The following is a 23026-nucleotide window of genomic DNA, read 5'->3' as shown; positions in this document are numbered from 1 at the left end:
CACAATAAGGCATAATGTAATAAAGAATCTGTGAAAGTTTCATTAAATTTAATTCAGTGGTATAGGAGGAGTTGCAGATAAGAAATTGGTTCCTTTCAATATTATAGAAAGAATGGCAGTGTCCATGGTTTGCTCTGGGAAACCCAAAATAAAGTGTCCAATCAAAAAGTAAAAAAGGAAGTGCACAATGGCACTATAGTATATATAAACAAAGATTCTGTGAAATTCTCATTAAATTTCAATCAGTGGTATAGGAGGAGTTGCAGATAAGAGATGGTTACCCCAACAGATGTTTATTTTATTTTATTTATTTATAATTTTTTTTTTTTTTTTGGAGAGGCCAAGTTCAAAGAGTTCAATATAATTAAAGTTTCCTTAATAGGAGAGGCCGAATTTTATTGTTGGGAAATTTTATAGCAAGATGTATTTCAAAGAGTTCAATATAATTAAAGTTTCCTTAATAGAAAAATTCTTTATAAATGAGTTAAACATTAATTGTTTCTGAAAAATTGATAAATGGTAAAAGACATTGGGTACTTGTTATTGTGATAAATATCTAATATGGAAGATGAATTTTAGGCATCCTGACATATCTTGAGAGTTGAGGGATTTAATGGCATTCCTCTAATTTCAGAATTATTCAAAGAGGGGGAGGAGAACAGCTGATTAAAAAGATAAAAGATGCATCCGAAATGAATTGCCGATTTTATCCTTTGGCCTACACCCTAGCAGTATGTGCCAGGAGCACCAATCAGGCTGTCTCCAAAAAAGCGTATGAGGCTCTTCCGATAGTTTGTAAGATACCAGGACATTTGTTTCTGTTTATAAGTTACTGTCAGAAGTCGTTGGATCTGAAATCATGGCCTAGAAAACACAGAAAAGCTATAGCTAGATGGTACACAGAAAACCCATGTTACCTTGAGGATCCATTGCTTCTGGCAAAACATGTGACTAAGTATAAGAAACGTCATGGAATAACTCACAAAAGAGTGATCAAATCTTGTCATCCAAATCCAGGCAGATGTCCAACAGACATCAGGTATATTTTGTGCTATGTTACTAAAGGTATAGCCAAGGCAACTCAGTTAAAACAAAGAGAGGGGGGGAGAATTTCTCAAAGAGTAGTAGAATTCATAGAAGATGTAGAGACAATTAAGAAAAAAAATGTACCAGAAGAGGACTTAATAAATATAATAAGAAAACAACAACTGACGTGGGAACAAATACCCAATGAATTTTTGCGATTCAAAAAAGTATGGAATGCCTTGCTTCACTTGATGCCAATGACTGCATTGTTGAGAAATTTAGGCAAACTTACCAAATTTGGATTGCTTCAGCCTGGGAGTGTTGAAGAGAAGAGAGTTTGCTCTAGAATTGAGAATCAAGACATCTTAAAGCAAGCCTATCTACATCCCATTCAGATTCTGTCATCTCTTAACGGTTATAGGAGGGGACGTGAATTACGCAGCAACCAACGTAGATGGGCAGTCAATCCTAATATTGTTAAGTCTCTAACGAAAGCATTTATGATCCAGTTGGCTTCTAACAGGATACAAATGCAGCCAAAGAATATCTTGATTGCAATAAATGTTCAGATTGCAATGGAAAACCATGTTGTTGGAATCCCATCAATGAACTGCAAGCAGACAGCTATTGCCTTAGCAATGACTCTTAGAAATGTGTATAGCAGTTCAGCCCACACCATCACATTTGGAGGTAAAAACACTAGAGGACAAGGATTTGATTTCCCACTAACTGAAGAAGGCTTGTTTGACACTGAGAAAGTATTGGAATCCATAGTGCCTAGAAAGGATTATGAAGCAACTGATTTTGGTGAACCATTTCAATATGCTCTTGGGAATCTGGAGCGAGTTGATGCAATTATCATCATGACTGACCACCTTACAACAGAAGATCAAAAAGATATAAGAAATCACTATGCACAGTTTAAGCAGAGTAAGAGAAACACGTCACTCATCACGATCTGCTTCAAGAACAGCGGAAAGGTCCCTCCCGTTGCTGATCCTGAAGACCCACGCATGCTGGACGTTATTGGGGTGGACGCTGATGCGGTCAAAATCATCCTCTCTTTCCTCTCTGGGGAGGAGGAAAGATTCCAAGACATGCTGGCAGGAATTGTCGACCTGAGAGTAGAGGAAGAGATGGAACAAGACTGAGGAGGGATACACTGTGATTCAATTTGGACTCTCCTGGCGTTTTGGAGGTTAATATCACAATGATATTCGCATAGCATTCGATTTGATCCTGCAGTTTAATCTGAAGTATAAATCTGTGAAATCTTAATACGGAGAACAAAAAGGGTAAAATTAAAGAAACAGAAACTTTGAATTGTAGATCATAAATGATTACTTTTTGAGTATATGCTTATTGTGATACCAGATGAAGAAAATGACTGCCCAAAAATGCAGGAATAAGTTAATTGTACAGTCATTCTGCATGCATGAATAATACCTTTACTATCATACTACTTCGTTCAGAAATTTCCTTTGCATAGGAGCATACAATGCAACTAATAGTTGCAATAGCTTTTTGGCCAGTTTGTGTAATTGATGAGCATATATAATTTTTTGGCTTTGCAAATTGGCACCAATAATCACATGATAATAAGAATGCATACATGTCAAAAAGGAACCATCTATAACATGTATAAATTACAAAGGAAAAATTATGTGTGCCCTCAGATCTGAAAATTTTGATATGCTTTAAACTAGACTTATTCATATACTGTGATAAACATCATGTATATAGATTCATCTGAATCGATCTTGAAGTTGGTCAATGGTCATCATTGGTACCAGAGGTATTTTGATTGACCTCAAGCACTTGTGTCTTTTTAAAATTATTATCATACGATGAGGTAAAAATTTATTACAGAACCAAGTGTCTATATGGCTGACTTTAGTTAATTGTATCAAGTACTATTATATTTATTTTTATATATTATGAAAAAATGACTCATTTTTCTTCTCTTTACAATCAAAGGTTGTTGATTACCTGGTAAATTCATGCACTGTGAAGCAATATCCTGATTAATGTACAAACTACATGACCAGGCCTGCAGTGCTGAAAAAAAGTTTTTGGTGCACACTGCAGTTTAAGCCGTAGTAGTTCATGGTCCTTTTGTTCATGTACAGTTTCAAAGTCCTTGTACTACAGTAATTACATCAATCTGCAAGTAAAGCTTCAACTTTATTAAATTTTAAGGATTCATTTTGGTTGCTGATATTTAATCTTTAAAAATATATATCTATAAGAAAATTATAATCTTTTTTCTACATTCTATTGCCAAATTATATAAGGATGAAGTAAGGTTAATTGCTAGATTACTTATAAAATCCACAGTGTATATGTTTATATGTGTTTGCAAGAATCTTCAGGGAATACTCACTGCATGATCATGAATTCTATAACTTGAGCATATACATGTATATTCTTTAATTACCCCTATATAGTCTCTAGTGTTGAACCATTGTTTATGTATATACCTTAGTCTGTTTCAAGTTGTTTCAGTTTATTAATCAATAAAGTCATTATGATTATAATATGAATTTTAATGTTCTTGTAAAGTGCATTCCAAGATGCAAATGCAACTTTCATACAAGTGTAATCTTGTGAACTTAATTTAGTCAATGAAGATTGACCAGCTACGAGAAGTTAACCTGGTAAATTACCCCTCCCCCCCATGAATACCGATGAGTTTCAGCTGCGCATGACATCTAAGCTTCTGAGCCTCCATCCTAGGTTCATCTTTCGTACAAGTACTGGTAGCCTCCAAGTAAGCTACTAGCTTTTTAGAAAGGACCTGCTAAAATGAAACAAACGTGGTTTTATATTGATCTAAGATTTGTAGGACAGAGGCAGCATCCCAAGAATCTCGAAATATGGCCGTTCACATCCAGTGAAGTTAGCTACAGATCACAATGGGGTTGCAATTAGTTACCAATACTTTGCAAATAGACCTACTACTAAAATTTATATTTGTTAATCATATTTGTAAGCCACATTTAGCATCTGAAGTCTGGTAACAACTGCATCCCTTGAATGCAAGTTTTAGTCATGATATTAAATTGGGAATGGGCATATTCCAAAGCCCTAAACTTTGCCACTCAATAAGAAAACATAGGTCAAATATAACTAGACTGGTAGTAACACCTTAGACCAATCTTGCATCTAGAAATGCATACTGTTAGGCTTGCCTGGGATGCATTAATTTGACTTGGACAATAAATCCCTATCGTGACTCTTAACTCCTACTTGGACCAAACTTGACTCTTAACTCCTACTTGGACCAAACTTGACTCTTAACTCCTACTTGGACCAAACTTGCACCTATAGGGATGAATTTCAACAGCCTTGCTAATTTATGTGATACATAAGTCAACTAATTCAATATTTTGGTGTATGATTGATTTTCAAACAGAGGCCGACTACTAACCAAAAAATTGATGTTACAGAATTTTCAATTTATGTCAGAATTTTGCAAAATCTATGGTCATTAAACTGTAAACAGGGTTATTTTCGTAGCCCACTTTATTTTTGCCCTTTCAATCTTGCAAACAATTTTGCCCCGTTTTAACTTCCCCCAGTCACACTTTTGTTTAATAAATTATAAATTATACTGTATTCTTTAAATTCGCCCAACCAAGGCAAGGGCAAAAGGGGCGAAATTTTCCCTGTATCAAGTAATGATCTTGTTTACAAATACAACCTACATGTATTGTTGGGTCATACTGGAGCAGTAAAATGTTTATTCTACAAACTATTTGTATACCATTTTGACTACATATCTCAAATTCATTCAATCACAAACTTTCAAGGTTTTAAATATTTTAATTTAAAAGTAGAATTTGATAAACATCGAAGATCAAAACAAATGTGAAAGAAATAAAGTAGTTATCTGGAATTAAAAGTACATAATTCGACAATCATGAAAGCACACAAAGTAATACTCATTGATCACCGAGTCTTAAGGACAGAAGTACAGTGTATATCAAACAGATATATATATACATGTATAACATGGAATTTGAAAAACAAAATTGCATGCATAGATACAAAATAATAGTACATGTATTTCATATTTTGAAATTTTCTATTGCTTTAAATCAGCTACCTCATATCATTTCATTTTCGGACAACAAGTGAGAAGTAAAATACTCCATGGGTATCCAAAGATGATGTAATTTGTCAATGATACAAGTAGCACATGACAGAATTCGCAAACAGGGGAAAGGATATAATGATTGTCACTTGTGTATACCAGGAGTGAGAAGCCAGGATGTTCATCTTGATGTTTTTTGATTTATCGGGCATGTTTGTTTCAATATCACATGTGCAAGTTTTAATATACATGTATAATGGCCCTTCAAAAGCAGAAACTTTCTTTTATAATAAACACTCAAAATTTAAATTAGTTATTTACATCTTGTCATAAAAATAGCCATTTTTCTGAATTTTTACTTTTCTGTACTTTTATTTCCACATTCGGCAGTGCAGATATTAAATTACTTTTTGTACAAGAATAAAGGTAATATTTCTGGTTATGAAACTTTGTCTCCATTATGATCATTTAGTCAAAAGGAAAGAATTCAATTTTATATGAAATTTACATACACTGTTATACACAGAAAAAAAAATCTAGTCTTTTAAAGACTATATTATATCTAAACATTTGCAAACATCACTTGGTTATTGTAATACATAATGTATAATCAAATTATACCATGACAGCTCTAACTTTTTTACTGAATACACGTATTCTTAATTCAAATACACTCTTATATATTTACAACAAAATTATTTCTGAAGACTACTGACTTGTGATTAATGTTTATCAATACCATAATAAAGAACCTGAAATACTTTTGTTTCATTGTTTTCCTGCTCCAAAATAAAACTTTTGGAGAGGCATTCACAGCATAATGATATAAATGAGAGAACAAGACAATAAAAATCACAAATTATACATGTACATGTACAAGCTGTTGTGGTTTTGGAAAAGAAAAAAACATACAGTATACACATGTATCAATAAAAAAAAACTTAAACAATAAATTAAAAAATATAAATAGGATTTCATAAAAGAGTTTTAAATGAATAAAAAAAATAATTCTTTAACATATGTCAGCTGTTTTTTGCACAATGCATGAATAATCTACAAGTGTCATAAATTATGCCATTATTGCTCAATAGGATAACATTACTCAATAAGAAAATGTCCACTGCAAATAGAGAAATGTACAAATATGCATCTTCTTTCACAATACTTGATTTTTCTTCCTGCCATTTTCAGTTCATAATTTTGTTTAACATATTTACCCTCGATGCATATTAAGATGACCTTTGGATTTTTTTAAGTATTGCACTTGTTAACATTCATACATGTATCAATGTATACAAGAAATAGTAAGCAATAAAACAAATATCCTTGTGACAAACCATATCATTTAATTATTAATTTTTCATTTTATCTACAAAGGTTATTTTTTTCTTTTTTCTCAATTTGCTCTCAATATCTATTATTTATTCCCCCTTTTTTGCAAAGAGGCTAAATTCTCCAGACTTTACTAAGTCAAGTGATATGCATGTACACATGAACACAATTTTTTTCGCTAAGAAAGAACAATGATATTATTTCATCTAACATGCAGCCATCACATACACTTAAAAATATTGCTATTAAAAAGTGTAGGGTCTGGTGTAAAACTATAACATTGTGAAACTTTTTTGATCTTTTTGTTTAACATTTTGACACATTTGTGTCCCCACAAACTGAATTTTGTCTGCAAAATAATATCTAATGATTAAACTTAATGCAGAAACAATCTTTACATCATTTTTAAAATATCAATACCCTAGATTTCATTCATCGCATATTATGAAATGGAACAAAACATTTACTTTTCCAAATGAGAAAACATGTATATTAAGGTCTTTTTCAATAAATCCACATAAATATGTCAAGATATTTGAACAAAATGACCCAGAGATAATGCGGCCATGGTGGACATCCTGCTAAATACCGAGCAATTTTGTCTACTTTGTTTTCTTAACGAGACATTTTAAAAGACTGATTACTAACCCTTAATTTGGATTTTTAATCTCAGTTTGCTGATCTAAAGGTATCTGATTGTCCATAGAGTAAATAGACCAGTTTGTTTGATAGAATAAACTAATTGTGAATTCTACAGATGTTAAAATGTGATGAAATATTCCGAAATTTTTGTAAAATATAATTTGAAAGAGTTGTAGATCTTTTGAAAGAGAATGATTTGGTTTGTGCTTTCTGCTGCTGAAAGTATAATCAATTATCTGTCCATAGATTACAAACTTTGTTTGCTGAAATACATATTTATCGTTGAAATATGAAATTTAAAATTACCCACATTTTCTAAACATTGCTTTTCTTGCACCGAGTGTCCGATAACAACCAAGTTGTCGATAACGCGTTGAGCAGTGTGATTTAAAGAGGTATATGTGTATACCTTTTGCTTCATGGATTTCACATAGGCATGGAAGTAGAAATTCAAAAACAGAAGTAAAATAGTGAGCGCATAGAAAACCAGAGCCCAGTGCATCCACTCGGGGAAATCACACTTGAAATAAAGGCTTTGAGCTGCATGAATAATTCCTGTCACGAACTGAATCTAAGAAAAAACAAAAAATCAGATAACAATTAATACAAACCTTTTTATACTTTTCATTATGCTTCTTGATATACTCTTGTATATAGAAGTTCAGGAAAAGTGTGATAATGGTTCCTCCATAGAAGAGACCAGCATACTGCATCCATTTTGGAAAATCACAATCAAGATACAGGCTAGAAAATGCATACACCATCCCAATATAAAACTGAGTCTAGCAAAAAAGAGAGAAAAAAAATTAAGCATCCAGGCCATTTATTTTTTGTTTGAAAAGCATGGATTTTTAATTCACTATTTTTTTAATACTAACACCGTAGCACAGGGAGGATACAAGAAAGAAACTTTCATTGTGAATGTAAACAAGTCTACAGATTATATGGTTTTTCATAAGCATTGATTTAGTAAAAAGTGACTGTGAACAGCAACAGATTTTAAAGAAATGATTAATATAAAGTCAAACAAAATTAATGCATTCATTAAATGATTTTGGAATTTTTAAGCAAAGCTAAATATTTTAAGCTGAGAAAGGAGATAGAAAATTTCTGAAAGAATGCAATAGAAATGTTTTGAACTTTAGATTTGTTTTTGTTTTAATATATTATCATCTATTATCTAAGCTTGTATTTATATATGTTTATGATGGCATGCCCTAATTGTGAAGTTTTAATAAAAAAAAAATTAGGTAATAGAATTATGGAAAATAAATGACATTGAAACATTCAGATTTTTTAAGTTATCCATTCCACCTGAGTAGAAATTCTCAGCAAATTGTGATGACACTTTATAACACAGTGATACATGTAACACTATATCCAACCAAAATGGATGCAGTAAAATGACAACATTGTCAATAAATAAGTCATGCAAAAATTTGTAATCAGTAATAAATGTACATGTATATAAATTAAAAACAATGAATTTGTATTTAAATTAAATCTAAAAACATGACTTTTGAATATGAAATTTTAATAACTTTACTGCTGATTTAAATAGAATACCGTATACAGAGAAAAGTTTGCCCTCGTTTTATTTTGCCCCTTTCAACCTGTTCAAATTTAAAACGGGGTAAATTCAGAGAACATATAACATAATTTCTTACAAAGAACCATGACAGAGTGAATTTAAAACTGGGCAAAATTGTTAGCAAGTGTAAATGGGACGAAAATAACCCTGTATACAGTATTATGAACATAATATCCATGTGTACAGTAATGAAATCTACAAAATAGAGAATTCTGCTTAAAAATGTTTTTAAAAAATGAGAAAGAAATTGCAATAAAGAATGGTAACTCTTGTAATGAATCTGATTGGAATAAGGTTAGAACTGACAAATAAAACAAACTTCAGCTATAAAGACAGAGAGAACTGTACCAGTTGTAGCATGGTGAGGTATCGCTTCCACCAGAGGTACTTCTGATACTGAGGTCCCAGAGCCGAGATTCCGTAATACGTGTACATAATGACGTGAATAAGAGAGTTCACCGTGGCACCAAAGAAAGCTGAAATGATAAAGAAAGAGTTGTCAGACTTGCTGTTGTTTTGTTAGTGTGTAGGGTATGATGCATAAGAAGAGGAATGGTTTCAATATCAAACACCGCTTGTGATGTGGAAAAAATACTACTTTTTTGTCATGATAAGATTGCAAAGGGGAATAACCTTGTATAATGTGGTGCAAAAACTATATATCAGATATGTGTAATACAATGTATATCTTAACTTTTTTTAAGTTGGCTTTTCATTGGTTTTTTTTCCCTTTATAGCTATCAATATAAATATTTCAGGGCTCTCCATTAGAATTTATATCTAGGCAGTTTGAGAGGTTGTACTTACATTGCCCCCCTGCTACCCATTTAATTCCTATCCACCAGAGTGGGAACATTGTGGCGTGGTGATACACATGCAAAAAGCTGATTTGGTTGTTCTTCTTTTTTAACACAAAGAAAAAAGTGTCCATCATTTCTATACACTTAGAAAAATAAAACCACCATAATGCCTTTGCTATCTGAAATGAATTGAAGAAAAAAAAGGTCAGCAGTTTCATTACTACCATCTTTGTTAGCCAAGGGTTTTCGGTCCACTCTCCTCCCCATAAAGGTAAGAAAATGGACTGAAACCCTTGGTTAGTAAAGATGCATTACCATATGCACATCCAATAACTGTTATTCCAATCATGCATCATAGTATCATTAGTTTTTTTTCTCATGAAGACTAAATCATACATTAAATACTGGTAATGTTTTTATTAATTGTCAATCATCACTTTCATAAAATAATATCAAAATAATGCAACTGTTATCTTTTTTCATTGCTCAGATACATCTATAAATCAATATTTACAGCATCTCCAAATGAAGATGAAGGAAACTTACATTGACTTCATTTTCATCATAGCTGTAGGTAACAGGTTGACATATAAAACTGTATCCTGCCTTGTATGTGTACACAACAATCTGGAAACAACAACAGAATTAATCAATTATCATATGTGTCAACACACTGAAATTTATTGAGAAATTTATTTGATCATAATAAAAGAACTAAACTATGAAATATGACTAAGAATTTTAGACACTGGTGGAACAAATCAGCAAATTTTATGCAGAAATAAAAAAAAAAAAAGTTTTCGGCTTACTTGATAAAATATATAAAAGTTGAGTATCACTAAAGCTATATTGTAGATGAACACAGCCCCTCTAAGTTTGTATGGTTCTCTGTTTGTCATCCACCATTTCCCGGCATAGACCAGCATCACATACAGTATGGTTATTACCAGAGTAGGTGTATAACTCTGCATTAAAAACCAGTCCTTCACTCGGGGATCTGAATGAAACAAATACGGTTGGATATATTGTAAATGATATCTGGTAATATTTACATTTCCAATGTCTTTGTCTGAGATAAAATTACAAATAGTTAATGTACTTTATTTCTACATATAGAATTTTAAAAAATCACGTGGGGGGGGGAGGGGGGGGGGGCAGGAGAAATAGAGACGGAACTGCAGCTTAGAGCATGTGGATTAATTTGGCGAAATCAAGAGCATGTAAATATATGGAATAACTGTGACTGAGCCTGTAAACTTAATTGAAAAAAAGTAAGAACTGATGGTCTTGGAATTCAAAAAGCACACATGACAGTGGCAGTCTCTAAGTTTTAATAATTCAATAAATACAGTATACCGTATAAGTGGAAATTTTAGCGAGACGCAAATTAGCGATTTGCCCTGAAAAACTGGTAATTTATTTTTAGCGTGATGTTATTTTAGCGCTTTTGAAATGAATGTTAAAGAAGTCATAACAAATAAATTGCAATTAATTTTAAGCAATATTCAATTTTTGTGATCTCGGCACCCTCGCTAATAATGCCAAAATTAAATCCTTGCTAAAAATTCTACTTATATGGTATCTACCATATGGTACAAAAAAGAGCTCCAAAACATCATGGAATATATTTCATAGACAGAAAGGAGATAGATACCTGAATTTTCTACTGCCCACTCATAAAATTTGTTCCATTCATAATATTTGTCTTTTATAACCTCCATGTTGGTTGTCTTCTATGTCCTATTCACAGACTGAAATATATAAAACAATGACACACATCAGTAGTGAAAAATTATACGTGTATATGTATTATATACTACTGCTTTACAAAATATATATAAGTGAACTAGTGAAGTTCAAATGCATTGTGAAAGTGTGAGCATCTGACAGAAAATTATTTTGAAATTCAATTTATTTGCTTGCCAATGGTAATTTTTAAAGAAGTTAATTCGATCATCTGTATCATTGACTCTAACTCAAGTGCATTTATGAATATAAGGACTATATATAGCGATGAAAGAAAGTTACATTACATTTTAGCTGACTTTACTTTGATGTGAATTCTGAAACATTTATCACAACCGGTAGTGAATGAGGACATTCTTTGGTAGGGCAATTCATGTCAGTTTAAATGTCCTTGTCAGCGTTATTTCAAAGCGGAATATATACCTTGCGCTTTTCATGTAACTAGAGGGTTGCAATCAAATTCAAATGTATGCAGCTGTACACAATATTCAACAAAAAATTATTTGCTAACTAATATTTATGGTTAAGTCATCCCAAAATCATATCAAACAGTAAGTTATAACCACAGTAAGAACTTGAAAATCAAACAGTCTTGCAAAATCAAAAATGCAAGACTGCTAATGATGTGCATCAAATCAATCCAAAAATTAAATTGCAGAAATAGGTTGGTCTATAAAGTGTTAAACTGATGCATTTTTCTAGGCTAATAACTGTTACATTTTTATCACAACAACAGTCTTCAAGAGTTTGTGTAAACTATAAAGGTATGTGCACTAAATGCCTTCCTACTGATCAATTTATACCTGACTGGTAGTATGATATCTTTAAAAGGTCCAAAGGTCAAGAGACACATACTGACACTACAGTGTGCATCATTTGATATTGTCTAATCCAACAATAAAATTATTTAATTGTCAAGTTGTGAAGTAGTTGATTAATAAAAAGCTTTGGGGCTAAAAATTTATTTGTTTGTATTTACGAATTTATAATGAACTAAAAATGTGTTTATATCTTAGAAAAAGGTTTTATTACGAGGAGTGATCAAAAAGTTTGCAAACTATCTCTATATCAACAAAACCACAATTCAGATTAGAATTAAATTCGGTACACACATAGCCATACACAAGGTCTATAAATAGCATATGCTGAATAAAGTTTCTCTCCTTGTTTCTGACGTCACAATGTGAAAATGACATCACTATTTAGGTCACTTGTGACGAAAAATGGTTGTCTCAGTCGAACTCGTTCAACAAACGACTGTACAATTTATTGTAATATCTTAGAAATCCCTCTACAGTATCATATAATAATTTGTACACAGTTTATTGAGATAAATAAGTTCCTATAAATTCAATTAATGATTGGATTAATCGTTTTAGTGAAGGAAGGCTGATGGTTAAAAATGATACTTGTCATCTTGCCCAGTGAAAGCAAGTTTGAAAAGATATGTATTTTTAATTAAGCAATTTGCTATCAAAGACCTCCAATTAGCACTTTGAAAAATAGTTGAATATTTGAACAATGATATAACTTGTATTAAATACCTAAGATATCCGTTTACTTTAGATTTTAAACATATTAGATATGATAAAAAGGATGCACCCATTCTCTATCCACCCTGAATAAAGGTTTCTCCTGAGACAGAAGATTTGTGTTTTAATGGTCGCCTTGCTTATTTTTGGAAAGGATGTTATTATCCACCCATTCTGTTGCCGAGATATGACCATTTCTGACAAATTAACTGTTCTTGTCATAAAAATTAACTCACATGGAAAGAAATATAAAACTCAGAAAAATCTTTTAACTTTTGTGACAGAACGCTACGGAGGGGGTCACGTGACTGCCAATATCACGTGATTCGCGCATGCGCAATACGGTGGTTGATGTGCATTAAAATCAGGGAGGATTCATTTAAAATATAATCAACATTAAAACCAAATATTGTTTCTTGTATGGAAGTTATTCAATTAGTTTGCGAACTTTTTGATCACCCCTCGTATAATGATAACATTTAAATAACTGCATGGTAAAATTAATACATACAAAAATACAGAGATTTCATTGTTTATATTAATGGACAAATGCATCCTTTTCATTTAAGAATAAGATTTTCAATTCTTTGAAATAATATTTCTTTAAAAAAAAATTACAGGTCCCTACCTATCTCTGCTATGTTAAAGATCAATATGATCAAAAACTAATCATCAATTGGTTTTAGTACAACTCTCAAAAATATCCTACTGTGCAAATAATCTCGGGTAATTCTGCTATTCATAAAAAGTTAATTACAGCGATTCATTTGAGCAGAACAACTCTTTTAGTACGTGCCTGTACTGGCGGTGATCATTTAAATCCTGGACTGTTGCTATGTACTATCACATACATTTAAATCATGGCAGAGACTTGTTTTCACTAGTCTGGATTGAGCAATCCCTTATAAAAACAAACCTGGCATATAATCACTTTGACTCTTATTTAAGACACCTATACTTCTACACTAAACTATAAAAGGGAATATATACATGTACATTAATTGGCATTTAGCATGTTTAGTGTAAATGCATCAAGTATATAATAGGATGGATAGATGATAAAAACTTTTTTTTCTTTTTAAATCATGAAAGCAACTAAAAGTTATGTATAAAGAGCTTAATTGTTTTTATTCAGTGGGTCTCTCAATAATGTCCTGTAAGGTGAAAAAATGTAGGATTTTAATTTGAACATCAGAAAAAATTAAAATTTTCCTCATATTTTTGAATTGCAAAATTTGCATTTAACTGAAATATTACCAATCCATCCATGTATCCCTATTTTTTATTCTATCATCTGTCTTAAAAAGGAAATTTTGTGATAAAAACAAGCTTGCAAAATGTAACTTCCCTGTTCCTTAATCTGTTTCCTTAGCTTCCTTAGCTAATGTAACCTGCATACTGTCTGACAAATTTCAGATCACTGACAAAACTGCTGACACTAGATTTTAAAAAGAGGTTTGGGATTTTTTTCAGTAATTTTTATGATACTATACTTAACATTGATAAATAGGTAAATGCTAATAATTATAAAAAATTTAAATATATTTTTCAATGCACTGCAGTAGATATAATTAATTTTAAAAAATATTAATTTTTAATTATTTTTCATAAGAAAAGAGATTTATTTCATACACTGGCCTAGTGAAGGGCAATGGAACTTAATTTTAAAGAAGATTTTCAAATTGTTTTTAGTTGTTCAAAACAATGTAACTTTCTTATTGTGGTATTATAAGTTTGTGCATATTTCTCCAATTAAGACATAGTCCAGACATGACACAAAACAGACAATGATGACTAATATATACAAAAAAAATAGTGGTCAATTGCACAAACTCTGTTAACCATTAATTCCTCCCACTTTTTGCAGAACTGTAGATCCTTGTATATTTATACAATGTATAACCTATTCATGCTAATATTATCAAAGTAATTTGGACAGCAAAAGGATGCATGCATCTATATCTATTTAAATTTTAGTATCACACAATTTTCCAAATTCAAAGCGAAGTTAAAGACTATTATTATACTTCTGTTAAAATGTTTCCTATATAAAGTAAAGAAGGTAAAATAACTATTCTTCTATATAGTCTAAAATTTCCATGCATAGCAAAGCTATCCCCCGGGGTATAGTTTTTGCTATCCATCCCCGGAAAATGTTCGTGCAAATTTTAGCGCCAATAATTTTCATTTCCTGTGATCCTGTCATTTGATTTATCCAACAATGAAGAGTTCCAACCGTACAAAACAAAGTACATCAGTATAATAAAACGCTTATCCTATATAAGCCCTCGGGGAATAGTTCCTGTCGAGGGTTTGATAAAAGAGCTATCCCACTAAATACAGCCAGTGGATAAGTAATTCACAGGCACTTGTTTTGTGCATATAATGTAGGGCACCCCCTACTCATTGTTAAAAATAGGTTGGGTGCCCCGTATACGAAACACTTGTGTCTGAGCTTCAAAATGGGAATTAAAAAATGCTTGTAAATTTGATCCATGTTTAAATTGTTTTCTTTGCTCACATCCTATCCTATCATCCTAAAATATGTTATATATTGAGCTGCAAAAGATGATAAGTAGTAAGTGGTATAGTGTCTAAAATTACAGTGTAAATCAGCAGAAATATTCATCATTCGTTTCATATAAAGTCAGTAAGAACACTGCCTTTTGAATAAGATAGAAAGAGAAAATTCTGGTCAAAAGAATAATTCCGGCTTCCTACACAATATAAATCAATATATTTTAAATTGCACATTTAGAATGTATGCATAATAATTAGCATGTACCCCAAAACATTTTAAAAGTTCGCTGTATAAATTAAAGGTAATTTTCATCTCAATAGATATTTCAAAAGATTGTTTGCATGATTTCTTTGTACACGTGCTTTGTTCATGCATACTGTCCAGAAACGCTGCTATTTATTTATTTATTTCCCGATCTAGGTCGACCAAAACGGGAAGAGGATGTCACTAGATAATGTACAAAATGATCAAAGAAAGCTCCAACTTTTCAAACTAAGAGGGGAGCTGAGTGATGGTTTGTAATACTTACCTAATTTGTAACCAAATTCCAACTGCCAAACCATGTGCAAACACGCATAAACCTAATTTCAGTGTAATTTCGTTGCCATCAACAACATTGTAACATTTGCCGGCGGAAGTACAATGTGCTATATACTTTGACCAATCGGTTGAGTCGTTTTATCTTTTGCATCGGTAAAACCATTTCTGTCTTTAATTTTGATTGGATAAGAACTTTTCTGGGGTGATATTTGCTGTAAAGTATAAACAAAGACACATGTTGTAGAGGGTAAGAGGGTATTATTGATAGAAAAATATTTTCCCCTTAATTTTCGTCTTTTTCATTAAGAATTTTTATTTATCATCTGTTCTACTGTCATTTGATAAAGATGTGTGAAAGTGTTCGATCTGCAAGCAGTCACACTAAGCATGCTTTCAAGAGCAGTTTGCATTTAACTATTTCAATATTTGATTTTGGTCCCGTATTATATGTTTATTTATGTTACAGATTGATGTTGTTACATATTAAAGTAGATTATGTTGAATAGGCATGTCCTTTGTGTCACTTTTTGGTTGATATTGAATGGTTTCTCCCAAAACCAAATGCTACTATCAAGTCTAACTGTGTTGTATATACAAGAATTAATTAATATATTTAGATTGATTTCCATAAATCCCCACATGCAATTATTTTCAAATTTGTATCATATACCCTGTTTTAAATTCTATCCTTCTTAACACAGGGACTTGTTTCAGTAATGAATTTTTAACCCATGATGATCGATAAGTTATGCTTTGAGTCAATTTTTTTTAATATAATCAAAACAAGTGCCTGTGCTATTTTCAGTATGAATTAAATTTTCTGCAAGGTTGAAGTCATTTTTTTTGAATATGTGATATCATATTGGGGTATCTCCACAATTTTTAACCTACCTCTGGGTATCAATATATTTTACCTCAACTTAATTTTCCCAAGTAAAAGTACTGGGTTTGACTTTGAATTTAATAAAAATACTTATATTATGTCATATTGACTATAGTGCATGTGCAAAAACTGTTAATTACTAAGTTTACAACATTATTCAATTTAATTTTTTCTCTTTCAGTACTAGACAATAAGAAAAATGACATTTTTCAAGAACCTTGTGCACAACTATGAGTATGCAACAACTAAACTCAATGGTATAAATTCATTTAAGTATAATATACATTAAATAAAACATGCGCATGATGAAGTGCCAGAAATGAAGCATTTTCATTTATTAAAATGACACCTCTTAAAAATGGAGGAATACATTGAATATCATTTTGCTGTAATGGTAAATTTGTCAGCATGTTCAATGTTAACTGAGTTTTACAATGCTTTTTTTTTATAATGATGCAAAGCTTGTTGTTCCAGATTTATAGGTACTGTAGATCACTTAATTTTCACGACACCTTATTTTGCGAGATAGTCATTGACTCTTTATTAGCGAGACAAAATTTTCACGAATTGTGGTCATTGCTCTATATAATCTTAAGGAATTCTATTGTACGCGAGAATGAAATTTTCGCGAGCATACCGCCTCTCGTAATTACGCGAAAATAATGTTCTCGCGAATAAAAAGTGATTTACAGTACATGTATTTATTTCTTAAATTCTCATCAGATATAATTGTTTTCTAAATCATTAGAGGAGAAAATACTATAAAATGAAAAAAAAAATACCTGCATGATCACTTTGAAAATTTCATAAGAAATGAATTTACAATAAACAAAATTACACAAGAAATATGATATGCTTTAATCTTTTCCATTAAAATTTTTGTCATCACCTAGCTTAAAAAGAAATTTTTGGTTAAAATTTCTGTACATTTAATTTTTTTTAGACCCCCGTACCACAGATTGGTTTCTTATGTCAACGCCATGGCCGACCATTGCCATAGTAACAGCTTATTTGATATTTGTCTACGGAGGACAAAAATGGATGAAGAATCGTACTGCATACTCACTGAAGGATGCTATGCTGTGCTACAACTTTTGCCTGGTTATCCTGAATGCCTACATATTTTATGAGGTGCCCATATACAATATATGTATTCATAATAATTTTATATGAGAATCCATAATTAATGAAAAATTGTCAGGTATATTAAGTTAAAAGAGAAAATACTTAAAAGATTTTAGAACAATTTTATAATAAAATAAGGGTTTGCAGAATTCTTTATCATAGTAAACCTTAATTTTGACAATTTCAGTATCTTGTATCTACATGGTTAAATCCAAAGTTTTCTAAATCCTGCCAAGTAATGGACTACTCCAATGAAGGCCTTCCACTCAGGGTAAGAGTGTGTTTAAAGGGAGATAACTTCTATTATAGCAATTTTAACAATACATCTTTGTTAAAGGTTCATTTATTTTATATCTGATAAATGAATTATGTTCACTTTATATTTCATTTATTTTCTAGCTAGCAAAGGTGTCATGGTGGTTTTATTTTTCAAAGATTATTGAGTTAATGGACACAGTAAGTAAATACAGTTAATCTTATGCCCTCTTACCCTTTCCACTTAAATAAAAATTGAAATCAATAGGTAGGTCAGCTGCATGCAGTTAATATGTGGGCATTAATTGTCACACCGTAACAAGAAATATCAGCAGAAGATTTTTATCTGCATATTCACATATTATAGCTCTATAAAAGTCATTCTATCATCTTAATCTAAATCACTAATACCCTGGTATATACAAGTTGATCATAATCAAGAAAAAAAACTTGATGAGCCTATCAATTTATTGATTCAATTCTGTGATGAAGTTAACAAGAGGCCCATGGGCCACATTGCTCACCTGAGAAGCTTTGACCATTCTGTTCTTTACCAGATTTCACCCTTGTTATACATAATGCATCCCCACCCTACCCCACTGATCATAATTTAGACATTTTGAAATCTACACTACCCCATGATCCTTCCATGGGCACATATGTCTCAGCTTTTTTGGCCCAGTGGTTCCTGAGAAGAAGATTTTCAAAGATTTTTCCTATATATTTCTATGTAAAACTTTGATTCCCTATAATGGCCCCGCTCTTCCCCCGGGGGTCATGATTCCTACAATTTAGAATTTACACTACCCCAGAATGCTTCCACATAAGCTTCACTTTTTCTGGCCCAGTGGTTCTTGAGAAGAAAATTTTCAAAGATTTTTCCTATATATTTCTATATAAAACTTTGATTCCCCATTGTGGCACCGCCCTTCCCCCGGGTGTCATTATTTGAACAATTTAGAATCTACATTATACCAGGATGCTTCCACATAAGTTTCAGCTTTTCTGGCCCAGTGGTTCTTGAGAAGAAGATTTTCAAAGATTTTTCCTATATATTTCTATGTAAAACTTTGATACCCCATTGTGGCCCCGCCCTTCCCCTGGGGGTCATGATTTGAACAATTGAGAATCTACATTATACCAGGATGCTTCCACATAAGTTTCAGCTTTTCTGGCCCAGTGGTTCTTGAGAAGAAAATTTTCAAAGATTTTTCCTATATATTTCTATATAAAACATTCCCCATTGTGGCCCCGCCCTTCCCCCGGGTGTCATTATTTGAACAATTTAGAATCTACATTATACCAGGATGCTTCCACATAAGTTTCAGCTTTTCTGGCCCAGTGGTTCTTGAGAAGAAGATTTTCAAAGATTTTTCCTATATATTTCTATATAAAACTTTGATTCCCCATTGTGGCCCCACCAATCCCCCGGGGGTCATTATTTGAACAATTCAGAATCTACATTATACCAGGAGTGCTTCCACATAAGTTTCAGCTTTTCTGGCCCAGTGGTTCTTGAGGAGAAGATTTTCAAAGATTTTTCCTATATATTTCTATGTAAAACTTTGATTCCCCATTGTGGCCCCGCCCTTCCCCCGGGGGTCATGATTTGAACAATTTAGAATCTACACTACCCCAGGATGCTTCCACATAAGTTTCAGCTTTACTGGCCCAGTGGTTCTTGAGAAGAAGATTTTTTAATGACCCCACCCTATTTTTGTCTTTTCTTAATTATCTCCCCTTGCGAGGGGACCTGGCCCTTCATTTTAACAATTTAAATTCCCCTTTACCCAAGGATGCTTTGTACCAAGTTTGGTCAAAATTGGCCCAGTGGTTCTTGAGAAGAAGTCGAAAATGTGAAAAGTTTACAGACAGACAGACAGACAGACAGACAGACGGACGGACAATGGATTGTGATCAGAAAAGCTCACTTGAGCCTTCGGCTCAGGTGAGCTAAAAAATTGCAATGCTTACATGGCATGCTATACCATATTGTTCTGTGACAATAAATTGTATAAGAATTTTCATTTCATCTGACTTCTTAGAAACTTAATTGTAATGCATGTATTGTTAACTAAATTCTCCTCTTAATAAATTTTCTTCAGGTATTTTTTGTCCTGCGTAAGAAGAACAACCAGATATCATTCCTTCATGTGTACCACCACTCTACGATGCCTCTGTTATGGTGGACAGGAGTTAAATTTGTACCGGGAGGAGAGTGTAAGGCTAAATAAAATTGAAGTCTTGGTTCTCAGGCCCGCGCGCATCCGTTTTGAGGTAGCCGCATTGCCGATTTTATTGTATTTTTTAAAAAATAAAAAGTCGGTATTGCGGAGACCAATCCGGGAAAAAAAATTATATTTGTTTCGTAGTTTAGTATTCAAATATCACTTCCGGTAGCCATTTACAATGAGATTTTGGCTACTTCGTTTGAAATTTGAGGACATTACCTACGATGTTTACACGCTGTTAAGCAGGATAAGGCAGAGAATTTGAAGAAATGGAAAGTATATCTGTGATTAAAAAATTATCTTTATGTTATAGAAAATTCGGAAAGTAAAATAAAAAAAAAAAACCTCCCTCATCTACTTTATTGCCAATAAAATGAAAAATAAAATGCCGCCCTCCCGCATCCGTTTTGGAGAAACCAAGGAATTAAATTTAGATAGCCTAAGTACATGTGTATAATGTGGAGATATATGTTGTAAAAGAAAACTCTACTTTAAAGGATTAAATAATGGAATCAGGCAATGTTTTTAGTACAAGACATGGGACTGTTGTGGGTAAAGAAATCAAAGTTAAAAAGATTAAGGTGTTTAGACCATCTGCAAAGAGAGATAACTCAAACTGACAAACCACTGAGTGAATTTTGTTTAGCTAAATTCATGAGTATTATTTATTTATTTGCAGCTTACCAGTGTGCCAGTATCAACAGTTTTATCCATGTCCTGATGTACACCTATTATCTACTGTCTGCCATGGGACCTCAGATGCAGAAATTTCTCTGGTGGAAGAGATATATGACAACATTCCAACTGGTGAGTAACACTAAGGGTAGAAATTACTACATGTAGCATAAAATTTAGGTCAGAATTGTTAAGCCTTCATACCAATGGCCCTCACTTACCGTAATTAAGTATAACTTTACCAATTTCCCAGACTTAAAGATAATATAGTTTGTTTAAACTTTGTACCATGTGGATCATCTGACAGCCACTGAAAGTATTATTAGGTACCACTTTAAATACAAATCTAACTTTAATATGTATTTCCATCTTCCCAAGTCAAGAGTTTCTGATCCGCTCCGCTCCACATAAACCCTTGACCGAATAGGCTAAGTTTGACGGGGTTTACTGTCACGCCATCTAGTGAGATTACACATTTTGAACTTAACTGACCTCTGCTATTAGCCAATCAGATTAAACGAATTCAACAGATAATTCGAGATAATATTGGTAATCGGTAATAAATGCAATATAACTCAGCTAAAAAGCTGAGACAAACCTGTAACAGGGCTATTTAATGATAAAGACGTTACCCTTGGGACTAAAACTGGCGTGTTTTTCTGTTTACGATTTAGTTTCAGTTCAAATAAAACGATGATTTTGATTGGTTCATGCAAACTTGCATGAGGCCAATCTTTAAATACAAATCTAACTTTAATATGTATTTCAAGAAATGATTCTATTTATAGATTCAGTTTTGGTGGATCCTGGGACACACTCTGCATGCCATGTACGTAAACTGTGACTTCCCGATCGGCTTTGGTTTTGCTCTCCTGGCCTACGATTTCTCCCACATTGTGTTGTTCTCTCATTTCTACTACAACACTTACACAAAGAAAGCTCGGGCAAAGAAGGCCGAGACTGACAAAAACTTAACCAATGGCACTACCGAGAAACATTCATCTGAAAACGGAAGCACTACCACAAGACGCAAATGAATTGGAGGATAACTTAAGTGTACATTATGCATTGCTTTGCATAAAATTTAGTCCAGACCTTTTAAATTTCCGTCCAGAAAACAGTATTTTGATGCTGGACTCCATAAACTACAAATACTTAAATTTTGATTGGCATGAAATCTTGTTTGAGTTTTTTATTTGTTGTATGTTTGTTTTTGAACTAACACATTTTCATAGGAACCTCCTACTGTACATCAAACACACATCTTTCTTCTGCATTTCTGACTGCTAAATTTTTTTGTTTACCATTGTTCATTATTTTTTTGTCTTTTATAATAATATACCCTTTTGTAAATATAGTACTATAATACTGCAATTTTGATATGACATACATCATTATTTATAACCATGTTTTTTTAATGCATGTACAAGCAATTTAAGAATTAAAAAATGCCATTATCTGTAATTTTAAATTACACTTACAATGCATCTTTGTTACAGTATTGATGAAGTCTTTACAATGACCATTTAGTTTAGAACCCTTCTTGTTTCCTGATTTTTGTTTATTTTCTATTTATATTGAGTCACTGCACAGGGTAGAGAACACAGGCACTTCTACAGAGATAAAGAATATTTTGTCTGTGATAAAGACCAGCATAATAATTTTGCAATACATGTATATCTCTTTCTTCCTCCAACATGTGCCTTTGTTTAAGTTTTCACACTTTTGCTTGTAATGGAATCCATAGATAAAGTAGGGTTCAGCTGAGCTAATTCTTGGTACATCTGATGATCATAGTTTTAAAGTGTTGTTTATATTGTACAACTAATAAATTTTGATTTAAAAATGTATATTTACTGAATGTAGTTTATCTATATTTATATTTTCAATTCTCAAATAAATTTTTAATTTTTAGTTTGTTTCCTTTTTTATTTTATTTACATGCTTTACTGCATGTTTCTTTACAGCACTTAATGCTTGTCAAGGACATGTTCTCCTTTTAAAGTCCATCAACTGAATGATGGTATACGT

At 32.2% G+C, this 23026-nt stretch overlaps 3 protein-coding genes across 5 annotated transcripts in view; 2 read left to right on the top strand and 1 right to left on the bottom strand.

Annotated features, from left to right (window-relative positions):
- Positions 1–3563, top strand: part of LOC134244189 (uncharacterized) — a 30190-nt gene extending 26627 nt beyond the window's left edge. Inside the window, exon 10 of the mRNA XM_062726459.1 lies at positions 635–3563. Coding sequence (XP_062582443.1) covers positions 635–2177 — 1543 coding nt within the window. The 3' untranslated portion in view covers positions 2178–3563. The remainder of the gene's footprint in view (positions 1–634) is intronic.
- Positions 3564–3688: 125 nt separating this feature from the next.
- On the bottom strand, positions 3689–15931 carry LOC134244173 (elongation of very long chain fatty acids protein 4-like). The gene is made up of 8 exons (XM_062726439.1): positions 15816–15931; positions 11142–11238; positions 10297–10484; positions 10034–10114; positions 9495–9666; positions 9036–9163; positions 7506–7667; positions 3689–3826 (listed from the first exon to the last, which is right to left on the bottom strand). The coding sequence occupies exons 2-8, from the start codon at positions 11206–11208 to the stop codon at positions 3689–3691; spliced, it is 936 nt and encodes a 311-aa protein (XP_062582423.1). The 5' UTR covers positions 11209–11238; positions 15816–15931.
- Positions 14156–22909, top strand: LOC134244184 (elongation of very long chain fatty acids protein 4-like). Of its 3 annotated transcripts, none has more exons than XM_062726455.1 (8): positions 14156–14220; positions 16891–16966; positions 17653–17840; positions 18022–18105; positions 18234–18290; positions 20195–20309; positions 21000–21127; positions 21784–22909. In XM_062726455.1, the coding sequence occupies exons 2-8, from the start codon at positions 16909–16911 to the stop codon at positions 22030–22032; spliced, it is 879 nt and encodes a 292-aa protein (XP_062582439.1). In that variant the 5' UTR covers positions 14156–14220; positions 16891–16908; the 3' UTR covers positions 22033–22909. The 3 variants fall into 3 exon arrangements, with proteins under 3 accessions (XP_062582439.1, XP_062582437.1, XP_062582438.1); XM_062726453.1 differs by lacking the exon at positions 14156–14220 and adding an exon at positions 15692–15800; XM_062726454.1 differs by lacking the exon at positions 14156–14220 and adding an exon at positions 16016–16073.
- The last annotated feature ends 117 nt before the right edge of the window (positions 22910–23026 follow it).

The sequence above is a fragment of the Saccostrea cucullata genome, unplaced genomic scaffold (genome assembly GCF_032062105.1).
Source record: "Saccostrea cucullata isolate Sc308-1 unplaced genomic scaffold, CSIRO_AGI_Scuc_v1 ctg512, whole genome shotgun sequence".
NCBI lineage: Eukaryota > Metazoa > Mollusca > Bivalvia > Ostreida > Ostreidae > Saccostrea > Saccostrea cuccullata.
This window is presented reverse-complemented; position numbering and strand designations above follow the sequence as displayed.